The 13202-nt window shown below is 43.0% G+C and overlaps 1 protein-coding gene across 6 annotated transcripts in view; it reads left to right on the top strand.

Annotated features, from left to right (window-relative positions):
* LOC126162871 (pumilio homolog 2) overlaps positions 1-13202 on the top strand; it is a 593093-nt gene that overhangs the window by 235686 nt on the left and 344205 nt on the right. For all 6 annotated transcript variants that reach the window (XM_049919652.1, XM_049919655.1, XM_049919653.1 and 3 more), the window contains one exon: positions 5533-5647. In XM_049919652.1, coding sequence (XP_049775609.1) covers positions 5533-5647 — 115 coding nt within the window. The remainder of the gene's footprint in view (positions 1-5532; positions 5648-13202) is intronic.

Here is a 13202-nt window from a genome sequence, read left to right as displayed (position 1 = left end):
TTCTGCCTTCGAAATTCATTATGTTGAATGTTGCGCTGAACTTTTCGCTTGTCACGCGCCGTAGTTAAAAGTATATCCAGTTGTAGTGATTCGTAGTACCTAAAATAATGCTTGAAAGAGTTTTGTATTGCAAAGTGGTAAAGTGTTTTAAGATTCCAGAAGTGTTGACTATTGAGTGTTCAAGATAAGTGTATATGACATCCCAAGTCCGTGCTGGGCGTACCTAGTCGACACCAAAACTTTGCGCGTTGTTTCTGCTCAGTTGACCGCCACTGGAAAATTAAAACCGAATGTAATTTTCAGGGATGTTAGGCAAATCTTGCCTTCGTATACTCCACCGCCGCAGCATTCTATCCATCCTTGCCACGTATCAGGGCTCTGGCGTTGTTTACACTGCCGGTTCGATGGTTGCTGGTCGTGTCGGTTATGCTCTGACTCTAGGGGACCACTACGAACAACATTCATTGCCGGCTGGCTGCAGCGTTTTCAATGCTGAGCTGGTCGCCATCTTTCGTGCCCTAGAGTATATCCGCTCCTGCTCAGGTGAGTCCTTCGTTATCTGTAGCGACTCCCTGAGCAGTTTACGAGCTATCGACCAGTGCTTCCCTCGCTCTCGTCTGGTGCTGGCGGTCCAGGAGTCCCTCCATACTCTTGCCCGTTGCGGCCGCTCTGTGGTCTTCGTGTGGACCCCTGGTCATGTCGGAATCCCGGGAATTGAACATGTTGACCGCCTGGCCAAACAGGCCACCAGTGGACCGACACTGGACATTGGCCTCCCGGAGACTGATTTGCGAGCTGTCTTACGCCGCAAAGTTTTCGAACTTTGGGACACTGAATGGCGCGCCCTGCCTTCACCAAACAAACTTCGGGCCATCAAGGAGGATACCGGTGTGTGGCCCTCCTCCTTGCGGGTCTCTCGCAAGGAGTCTGTTGTCCTCTGCCGGCTGCGCATCGGGCATACATGACGCACGGCCACTTATTGCGACGTGAGGACCCACCTTTATGTCGCTGCGGATCCGTTTTGACGGTGGTCCACATTTTGTTGGAGTGTCCACATTTAGCTGTGCTCAGGCAGACGTTCGCACTGCCTGACACGCTCCCTGCCCTTTTAATAAATGACACTGCCATGGCAGGCTTAGTTTTGCGTTTTATTCGGATAGGGTTTTTTTAATCACTTAATCTGAGTGTTTGTTATGTTTCTTTTATGTTGAGTGTGGCCTTTGGCCTACGATTTCAGATTGGGTTTTTAATGTGTTTCTCGGTGGATGGTTTTTCCTTTTTTTGTCCCTATGATCGGCCAACCACTGTCGCAAGCTGTGTGATTTTAATTCCTTTTGTCTGGTCTCTGTCTGTCTTTCTTGTCCTGTGTCGTCTGTCGTCTTTTTCCGTTGTTCGTTTTTATTGTATGTGGATGTTTTTAAGTTTTGGAAAAAGGGACCGATGACCGTAGCAGTCTGGTCCCTTTAATCCCACAAACCAACCAACCTGTACTCCACCGTACATTTCTCTTCACTGTCCTGATGTTCTCAAGGTGCCGGGTAACATAATTTTGGATCTTAATATGCGCGAGGTGTAATTTTCTTCCAGTTCAAAGAACATAAACGTAGAAGGGCTGCTACAGCTCTGGTCTCTTCCATGTATAACTTTGTGATCTCCGTCATTAAAAACAAGTAATCGCTCTGCGGGTGTCTTATGAATATACACATTGACGTTTGTGCGTTAATTCAGCCAATTATATATGTTCTTTGCAGACTGTATGTGCAGCAGATATATTTCATGTGAACATGCAAATGAAAAGTGTTGGTGAAGCAGAAGACTTTTTCAATGGTCGTTCAACAAGCACACAGAATTTCTACACGTATCAGTGTTCTACATATAGAAATATGGCGGATATTACGTATATACTAATTGCACACTGTAATGTGGCCATTTATGATATGTGTAAATCGGCGGACTTCCGGCTGCCACGGAATGTTTACACTCGTTGTCAGCCTCACGTACTAACAATATAGTGTGTCATAATAATAAGTAGGAATTGCAAAAACAGTGTAGATTCGTGTGCAGTGTCCTTGCGTAAGGGCGGTGGTCGAAAGGAAGAGGTTACGAAGAAAACACAAGAGACGAAATGGCTGTGTGGAATAAGATAGTGCTGCCTACATACACGCCAAGGTGACCCCAGATGTGATTGAGACCTCTCTTCGTATATCAGCATTTCATTAAATTTACGTTCTTAGATTCCATTCATTTCGTGTCGGTGAAATTAACTTAATTGGTATATATTCCATGTGGCAGAATGAGCCGCAGTGCTTTGTTATATCCGTCAGTCTGGGGGCCAACTAAAATTGCTAGTGAGGAATATGAGGAAACACGTATGATGGTGAAAGTTTGGGTCAGACCTAGAGTCGTAGTCAGCTAACCTAATGGGTAAGGCTACAGCTCACGGTAAACATAAAATCCAAGCTCGAGCTCCTGGCAGTTGGAAGTTGTTTCAGTTACCACAACCTATTCATATTTTGCAGTATGTCGTAATTTTGCTGATTTTACGCCCTCCCCCATAAGAACAATTTTTTCCAGCTTTACACACACATCAGAAAGTTTCAGTGTTAATATCATTATTATGGTGTTGCGTAGTAAGTGCCTTATGATTATGAACTTATAAAAAAGTTTTCGACTGCAGTGTTCACGTTTTTTAGTAATACTCTTGCAACTTCCAATTCTAAGTAGTAAAAGTCGCCGTAAATAGACCATTACCTGCGGGTTAAGGAGCGCGACAGATGTACCTCAAGGACATCCTTTCCCTTTGTACTGTAATCGACTAAGAATCCCTCGATTCCATGCGCCCCCCCCCCACACACACACACACACACAAACAACAACAACAACAACAACAATAATAATGTGCGCTTGAGTCTTAAAATCAGGTAACCCTTGCAATTTAACCAATAAAGTTCTTAGGAAATGCGTGTGTTACGCGAATGTAGCCTAGCATACAGCTTTGTTCTAAATTTAGCGTTTTTATCTGGTGAAATAACTTTGCCGAGTCTGAGTGCTATATATAATCGGTTGATAAAAAGGTACAGTTCTAATCAACCGTTGCGTTGTTCATTCCACCAGATGTAACTCATGTCCCAAAAGCTTTGCGATGGTTTTTACACCATTAGTATAAACATTTTGGAAGATTTCACCCAAAGGAGTTTCGCTACGCAGGTCTACCTGTTCGCAAACACATGAAGTGACTTACCAGAGTAGTAATAATTCTGGTCACCGTATGTGCAACGTATTATTGTGACTTACAGTTAGTATGAGCGTAGTTTGCTGTAAGTTATTCCGATGCACCCTTTGTGTCATTTAACTGTAAGAATGAAATTTTCACTCTGCAGCGGAGTGTGCGCTGATATGAAACTTACTGGCAGATTAAAACTGTGTGCCGGACCGAGACTCGAACTCGGGACCTTTGCCTTTCGCGGGCAAGTGTTCTAGGCGAGATACTGGCAGAAGTAAAGCTGTGAGGACGGGGCATAAGTCGTGCTTGGGTAGCTCAGATGGTAGAGCACTTGCCCGCGAGAGGCAAATGTCCCGAGTTCGAGTCTCGGTCCGGCACACAGTTTTAATCTGCCAGGAAGTTTCAACCGTAAGAATGATTTATACATTAAAAGTGGTCGAAGCCAAAGACTCAACTAAATTGAAGCACATCGGTAATGTATAACAACGTAAGTACAATCCTCTAATTCAGCGTGTGTTGAATATACCAGTGAATGGAGCGCTGGGCTGATGAAACCTTTTCTAGTACAGCTTTCCAAGGAAACTAGGAGAGGACTGGGGTTTACTTCAGCAGGTTGAATAAAATTTGAATTACCCTGGGGTGTATTCGTCCAGCCTATCTCAAACTGCGTATTCAGTGTAACAGCAGCAGACACAAATATTCTGTTAAATACTATTGGCATTCTCTTGAACGGAGAATAAATGAACGTTGAAAATTAAAAAGTTTAGAAGAATATGCAACTTTTTTGTGACTTGCTGCTGACGAAAATTTTGTGCTGTGATTTAACCGTCATTGCTCCCTTCTTTAGGTACCTTTTATATATCTCAGCGGCAGCGGCAAAAACGCCATTCCCGAAGCAAAATGCCAAGGACGAAAAGCAGCGCGGAAAGACCTGGGTAGGCGGAGTTACCGCAGTCCGGCTAAATAGTTCGCTGCTGCCGGGGTCAGCTTAACCCGCGTTCCGTCGAACGAGCGAATGAGAGATAGTGTAGTGTGCCTAGACTATTTAGTTTGTATGCTGGCCAGTATATAACTCTCTTAAGAATATGCATTCTTGTGTGGCCACCGTACACTCAGGGTATACGACTGAAATGCGTCTAGACGATCATTCAGTTGTTTCTTCGTCATGTTAGGCGGGTTTTTGTGTAATGTAAAATTGTACACTGCAGAAGCAACCAAAATAAATTGTTTCCCTGGCTGTTCCAAACTATAATGCCATCGGTCCCATTTTTGTTTATTTTATTTTACTTGCGCTAAAACGGCCGACCCTATGCAACTGCAGTTCAGCATATTGCTCCGCCAAAACTTCACGTTGCACGGTTTCAGTTCGGTACTTCCCGCTATTACTTCAAATTTGAGAGCTGATAGCTCTTTTTTTTTTGTGGTTGCATTCCCTGCGTTAGCGGCATCGAAGAGATATACGTCACACAGTTAAATCAGACTTGTCGCATAGGAAAGTGACTGCCTTGCATTGAAACACTTGCATTCTTCATAAGTTGAAGGCACATAGAGATCGGGCATTTCTAAAGGACAGCACGAAAATATTCTAAAGTAATCGAATGTAGAAATAATAAAGAAGTAACAGGAAAGAGCACGCTGCAAATCTTCCAGGAATAAAATATCTTCAGAAGTAGTTTCGATGAAGGTGTAGTGCAAATCATTTTCTTAACGAAAATGATAGACGTAAAGAGAGGGCACAATTACTATATTCATTATGTAATTTTGTTAAGAAGTGATAATGGTCCATAATTTTATGTTGATAGTAAATGATTCTGACTGACTCCAGATGCGGTTAAGATAAGGCCCATTTTTGGAAGCTTCTGGTAATTTCGAAATCAATAAACGTGCATGCTTGTCCGTAAAGAGCTGAGATGCTATTGACTATTCGTAGAAAGTATCCTTTTTTAAAAAACTGATTCCAAATCTTCTATCGTGCTAGCCACATAAATCACACGTCACGGAAATACCAGTTATTGAGCTACTTGCGGGTATCAGTTTTTTCCTCGAGTAGATGTAGTGTACACATAGTGTCAACCTTACTCCACTGTAGGTTACCAGCCACTACTGCCGGAGCCGTCGCGGACTTATATATTTGCACGATATTTTTGTGGCGTAGATAGCTCTGAAATTGACAAGGTCAGTGGAATGTTTAGCTGAGAACTGTATAAAATAGTGGAGTAATTGTTATCGTGAAAGGTCATTACGCACGAAGCTTTCCGTGATTTGGGGGATACAGGATTACTGAGTAAATGTTTACTTTTCTGTTTCAGATAGCGCCTTCGGCTAAAAAACTATGGGGAGTAGAAGAACAAAAGGACGACAGTAAAGGCATTCTGACGCTAAACGACCATCAAATGTGGCGCGACCCTACATGGAGTACTTCGGGTAAGTTCAACAAGGGATTTTTTCACGATCTGATCATAGCCAGTTTACGTAGTGTATGAAATTAATGTATTTCTGGTTAAACTGACCTGCCTGGTTGAGATTTTAGACAACTATGTAAAATTTGCTACACTGATCTGTCAGTGAAGTTAATGCTCCATTTTATGATCACGTACCCGTCTCTCCAAAGTAGACCACAAAGGATCAGTAATATTGAGATCTGATGACTGTGGTGGTCAGCCCAGATGCGACAATTCATCTTCGTGCGCACGAAGCCAGTCCTGGACGATGCGAACTGCACTATACAATGGGATGGACGTGAACAGCCGGAATTGGCGTATAATCCCTGTGAGTAATGCGTCTTTTCAGAGTCCATGGAATACCACGGTATGTCTGCCAAAATCATCACTGAACCCCAGCCATGTTTCACGCAAACTCTGACTGGAAATTGGAAAAGTGTGAAACGAGACTCATCTGACCAAATGACATCTTCCATTGCCCAACAGACCAGGTATTATGGCTTCGGCACCGAGTGTTTTTGGAATACCAACTTTCTCAGCTTTTGGGCTCTTTTCGTGGTTTGGTGCTGAGAGCGTTCGCAATTGTGCGACATTCAATTCTGCATTTACTTTTACAGCTGTTCTCCGTATTTTTCTTCACAATCCTCTTCAGTGATTGCGCTTCACAATAACTTATCACACACTTGAATCTGGTGTAGCGACTTAGCAGGTGACGTTTTTCTTACCGCTTTTCCCGCATGTGGTATATATCTTTTGAAATACCAAATACTTCGGCTACCTTGGTTACGGAAGCACATACCAGACGAGCACCAAAAATTTGTCCACGCTCCAATTCGCGTAACTCCGATATAATGCACTCATAACAGCACAGAACACGGCTCTGACAACGACTTACGCTAGAATCGTATGCAGGACTTTGCACAGATGCCTTCCGTGGTCAAACACAACAGCGCAAGCTGCGGGCTTGGTTGGCGTCGGCGTTAGTGTTAAAGCACACATTTCTCCCGGTGTTTCCATATTTTTGTTCAACTCCTGACGTACGTTCTTAATTTATACATTAGACAAGTACTTCACATTATTCCAACGACCGGGTTGTTTCCATCAGGTTACTTCAGCGATGTGGACGTTTTAGCAGTACAAAGTTTAATAAATCCATGTATCTGCGTCTTTTAAGTATTCCGCTACAAAATTGTTCCTAATAACATCTGCAACTACCCGATTTCTTGTACTTCGTACATGCCAATGTTATACGATTCGTATCAGTGTCGTCAGTTTGACCGTGATCATAACTTCTACTAGAATTTTTATTTTATGTAAATATGCTGATCAATATCCGAAAGGTATGCTTAGTAATACTAGTAAACCTTTTCCGCCAGTTTAGTATATATAGTAAATCCCGTCCGCCAGTAGTGAAAGTGGACCAACTATTTTTCATACATAGTGTTGCCTGGTCGAACAATTGACGATATGTCAACAGTCTGTAATTTTGTTCGAAGAGGTTTCGAGATTGCAGCTGGTCGTCATAAACTTCATTCCACGATATTTCAATTGGACACTTGCCAGACATCTCCAGGTGAGCCATCGAAGACTGCTAGCGCGCTTATATACTGCCTCGCATGCGTCAGAGTCACAGTGACCGAAGGACCACACGGCCCGGCGGCTGCCTCCTCACTGGTGGAACTGCAAGAATCAGCTGCCTTCGACGTTGCCGCTTGCCGCTGTCATCGGTATATTCTGGCGTCTTCGTCTGGAGCAAATCTCGGAGACGACGGGATTTCACCCATTCTCCAGCATGTAGCCGCTGTCACGCGGTGGGTATTTCAGCGGATTCTTTTATAATGGAGTCCCAAAAACAATTTGCTGTGGGCAGAATTAATGTTTTGTCATACCCCGTTGAATGACCATTGGAGATATAAAGTTCCGCAACTGCAGACTTGTGCAACGTTCTTTCACTGTACGTGTTGTTTGTCCTACATAGACTATACCACACTGGCAAGGTACTTTGTAAATTCCCGCCTTCCGCAATAACAAGTTATCCTTCACTGATTCCAGCAAGTCTGAAATCTTAGATGGTAGGCGGAAAATCTCTTTCAACTGAAAATTACTATTTATCTTGTTGTTTTGAAGGAAATATTTCGAACGAAGAGAAGAAAAGTTAGGGACTCTGCTGCCGTGTTCTTCTCGTAATCGAATACCGCGTTCTTGGTTTTAGCTGAGAATGCCCTGTTAATTTGTCGGGTCGAGTATGCATTGTCTGTGAAAACTGTCCTTAAATGTGCAAGCTCTGTAGCCAAACTGTCTGCATCCTGTACTGTATAGGCCCTGTCTACAAGTGTTTTAAGCACACTCATGGTTTGGGATGGTCGATGACAACTTGAAGAATGCAGGTACAAATCACTGTGAATGGGCTTACGGTAAACTGAATGTCGCAGAGAGCCACCAGTGTTCTGTCTATCAAAAACATCCAGGAATGGGAGAAAACCATCTTTCTCTAATTCCAAAGCAGTGATGTCCGACTGTAACTGTTTACCAGTTAGTGCCGAGGAATCAGCAAGAGGTACCTGTGTTGGTTGAATTCTACTTTTGCGCCTACAGCAAGTGCGATTCCTCTCTACGTTTTTTGAGTGGAGCTGAATAAGCTGTATGGCATCTTCCTATGGATGCTGCCGAAGAAATAAGTAGGGTAACTTGGCGCTCTCTTTTTAATCCCCTCCTCACCCCAGTAATATAATCTCTGAAGGAAAGGGCTATACTACGAAATCTCAGAGAGTATCCGGACATAGTGGTGCTGCAGGCTGATAAAGGCATCTCAACTGTTATGTTACCTCATAGTTTATATTTGGAGAAGATGTATGGCCTACTTAGTTATACTATGTACATGAAGATGGATCACGACCCTACAGCCCGTGTGCAACGGAAGACGTGTACACTCCTGAATTGGGTTGGGTTGTTTTGGGAGGAAGAGACCAAAAGCGAGGTCATCGGTCTCATCGGATTAGGGAAGGACGGGAAAGGAAGTCGGCCGTGCCCTTTCAAAGGAACCACCCCAGCATTTTCCTGGAGCGGATGAAGGGAATCACGGAAAACCTAAATCAGGATGGCTGGACGCGGATTGAACCGTTGTTCCTCCCGAATGCGAGTCCTGTATGCTAACCTCTGCGACGCCTCGCTCGGTACTCTTGAATTCTTCCTCGTAACCTCCAGAGACCATCAAGAACTTAAGACCACATGGCAGCGCACCATCACGACTATATGGTTTTTCTAAACTGCACAAAGAAGGCCTTTCTTAATCACCTATAGTGAGTAATACTGACACCCCCCACATACGATTTAGCCAAACATCTTGCTCTCTTGCTGAGACCAATGGTTATCAGATGTTGAGATCATACACGAAACTCTGCTGATTTTATCAACAGACTGGGGGCTCTCCACCTGAGTAGTTCGGATCTTCTAGTGAGTTTTGATGTACTATGTCTTTTTACAAGGCACCTCTTGCTGATTCCTGGGCACTAATTGGTAAACAGTTTCAGTCGGACATCACTGATTTGTTTCGGCACGCTCTTCCGCCACCCTGTTTTAAGTTTAACACAGAATAATCTGAACAGAGTGACGGCGTCGTCATGGGCAGCCCCTTGTCTCCCTTGGTGGCTAACTATTTTGTGGAGGATTTTGAGGAAAGATCACGTGAATCAGCGGTTCTTAAACCAACTGTTTTTTTGGCGGTACTTGATGATACTTTCATAGTGTGGCCCGCCCCACGGAGAAGGTAAGTTAATGGAGTTTCTAAATCATCTTAACTCCATTCATGAGAACATCCGATTTACTATGGAATTAGAGAAAGATGGTTGTCTCCCATACCTGAATATTTTGTTTAGACGGAACAGTGATGGCTCTCTGGGACATTCAGTTTACCGTTAAGCCCATTCACAGTGATTTGTACCTGCACTCTTCAAGTTGCCGTCAACAATCCCAAACCATGAGTGTGCTTAAAAAACACTTGTACACAGGGACCATACAGTACAGGGTGCAGTTAGTTTACCAAAAGAGCTTGCACACTAAAGGACAGTTTTCACAGACAATGCATACTCGACCCGACAAATTAACAGGGCATTCTCAGCTAAAACCAAGAACGCGGTATTCGATTACGAGAAGAACACGGCAGCAGAGTCCCTAACTTTTCTTCTCTTCGTTCGAAATATTTCCTTCAAAACAGCAAGATACATAGTAATTTTCAGTTGAAAGAGATTTTCCGGCTACCATCTAAGATTTCGGACTTGCTGGAATCAGTGAAGGATAACTTGTTATTGTGGAAGGCGGGAATTTACAAAGTACCTTGCCAGTGTGGTATAGTCTATGTAGGACAAACAACACGCACAGTGAAAGAACGTTGCACAAGTCTGCAGTTGCGGCACATTGTATCTCCAGTGGACATTCAACGGGGTATGGCAAAACATTAATTCTGCCCACAGCAAATTGTTTTTGGGATTCCATTATAAAAGAATCCGTCGAAATACGCATCGCGTGATAGCGGCCATCTGCTGGATAATGGGTGCAATCCCGTCATTTCAGAGATTTTCTCCAGACGAAGACGCCAGAATGCTCAGATGTCTGCGGCGAGCGGCAACGCCGTAGACAGCTGATTCTTGCAGTTCCACCAGTTAGAAGGCTGCCACTGGGCCGTGTGGTCCTTCAGTCACTGTGACTCCGACGCATGCGCGGCAATACTACCAGCGCGCTCCGTAAGGCGGAGTGGAAGATATTGTCGTCAGTCTTCGATGACTCACCTGCAGATATCTGGCAGGAGTCCAATTGAAATATCGTGGAGTTAAGTTTACGATGACCGACTGCAATCCCGAAATATCGTAGAACATATACTTCCCCGTGAAAACTTTGAAGTTTACAATCTGTAAATTCCCTGAAACCCTCAAACCTTTTTGGAAAAGAGAAATCAATGACATATGTCAAAATTGGTGCTGTTTATCCAGCAACAATACACTTAGTGAAACCTTGATATTTATTTAAAAATTTTATTGCAGGCTTCTTGGAACTACAAAGTAGTATTTTTCAAAGCTGTGTGAATCTCATACACACAATTTTACACCCATCTCACGATTAAATTTTCAATATAGTTAAGAGCAGAAGTAGAATGCAAACAACATCAGTGTTGGCATGTAATATTTAGGATTTACTGTTCATTAAGTATAGACTATTTCTGCTACTGTGAACTCAGTTAACTGTAGTAGAGTCGCCGTGGTACGCTATACAAATCATATTCTCGCGTAACGTAGATGACTAAGAAATATAGTAGCTTAGAAAAGCCATCAACTTTAGTACTTAAAATTTGACTAAACATAGGCAGTTAGTGCCTACATATCAGACGATGCGTAGTAAAGAAATTTGGATTTTCGCTTCTGGCGAAAAGCAGGATCTATGGAAACTTACACTAGCGGTTAAAATGTTGAGCTAACTATCTATAAATGTTCTATGAAACATAGGGAAAAAGTAGAAATTCTCACCGTTTAATGTAATTAAACCTATAGGAGATACAAAGACTGTAACGTTATATAATTGTACCGATCTAGTAGCGATATGTAACAGCCGATGAATTATACGGATTGCACCACATGAATGGAGAATTATGTAAAACATAACTGCCAATGGAGAACTTGCAATCAGTTTTCAAATTATTTACGAGATTTTTTCCAAGCAAGATTCCCTGATTATGCAGATCCTCTGGTAAAATCAAATATGGGGCAGATAGCGTAAACGTTGAAGCTTTATATAAAGACAGTAGTTTGAGGGAAAAGTTAGAAATCAGTCAAGAGCCGCCGAAAGCATACGAAACAGAGTGGGTGACAGTTACAGAGGTTTATGTGACGAGTGTTTCATGAATGCTACCTGTTAGTGGTTAGGAGGAATGAGGATGATAGCATATCCGTTTCTCGTGACGCGCTCTGAACAGAACAGAGGGCTGCGCGCGCGAATCGATTTCCGATTGCCGTCTGTTATTAGCTATCGCGGCGCGTTTCCGTAATCTTCTTCGGCGACAGGTACCGCCGGCTCGGCTCGATATCCGTCCAGATGGGACGCGCCGGGTGCATGCTGCCAGCCGCCTCAGCACAGAGGACTCTCCACTCGTCCGTTGGCGTCGGAGCTGTTTGTCTAGCGCGTTTTGCTCTGGGGCCGGAATATAAGAGATGATTGCAGTATTGTCTCCTGCCTTTCGCCGTTTCGTTGAGAAATATGGAAGTTCTCGTTCAGTATGTGAGCGTGGAGTTTTAGACTTAAAATTTAATACTTTAAGAAATGTCGTTTCCGAAGGTGAGACATGGAGTTGTTTCCTGGGGCAAATTCCGTTCTGCTTTTTTGCCACAAAGTGGAATGAATAAACTTTCGGTGACACATGTGACTGGAGTTACGTGCGCGATGCTATTGTAGAACTATTTTAACGTTCTCAGTACGTAGCGAATCGCTTAATAATTTTCAGGTAGAAATACAGGAAATCTCTGTGCACTTGCACATTACCTTTGTCGGTTCGTTTTACGTAACTAATATGGTTTAATTAATTGTTAAGGACAGTCGGTAGCAATGCTAGGTTGTTCCGCTGTCGGCTGTAGCGATAATCGTTGTGGAGGTGGCCTCACTACCCTAATGTTTAATATTTCCAAGGAATGAAGAAAGACACGAACAGTGGGACGATAATCGTGAGGTCGACGTCTGAAAATGTAAAAATAATTCCTTTCTGTGTGACGTGCGTGTTTTGTAATGTTTAACCAGTGACGTTTCGATGTATCAGTTGGTGATTAAAGACTTGTGTTGTTGTGTACAATTTGTATGTTGCTAGCGCAAGAACAAAAGGGAAATAAATCATTTTCAAAACCAAACGTTTGTTACGATATCTGCAGTAGACCCACATAAATAGTTAGATTCATTTAGTAGATAAAAACACTGTACCTTATGGCTAACAAATACAATGTTTTATCATGACTTTGTGCCAGACTACCAATCCATACATCTCTCGGGTGGAAGAAAGTCTTCCATATAACCATCGTTGTTGTTTCTTAAGGTGGCAGTAGTGCAACTGGAATCGAATGCGTGCGGCGAAGACGTAGCATAAGCAAAGTGACTGTTTATTCCAGGGTTTTCGGGTGAATTGCTTTGGCCGTAGCCGAGACAACAACCAGTTCTTCCCAACGTCAGTGGGTTTCAGGACGAGACTCGAAGGAGCCTATCATAACAAATCGATTGCTTTCTGTGTATCAAAGTAAAATTGTACGTGCTGCTTTGCGGACAGGGTTTCATCTTGCAGCTGTTTATTTATTCAGCATTTAGTGACCTATTAATCTCGAACTGCTGAAAGGGTTCCCTTGTATACATTTCATGACAAAAATTACCTGACTAACTTTGCTTCATTATGTCAGACATTGTCAGGTAGTGAACAGAAGTATATAACAGCGTGGTTCAGATTCAAAGTTCAACTGAATATGCCAGACCCTTAGTAACAGGAAGTAAGACCATACCTTCAATAACAGTATAAT

The sequence above is a fragment of the Schistocerca cancellata genome, chromosome 2 (genome assembly GCF_023864275.1).
Source record: "Schistocerca cancellata isolate TAMUIC-IGC-003103 chromosome 2, iqSchCanc2.1, whole genome shotgun sequence".
Classification (NCBI taxonomy): Eukaryota; Metazoa; Arthropoda; class Insecta; order Orthoptera; family Acrididae; genus Schistocerca; species Schistocerca cancellata.
The sequence above is the reverse complement of the archived record's forward strand: the minus strand, read 5'-3'. Positions and strand labels throughout refer to the sequence as shown.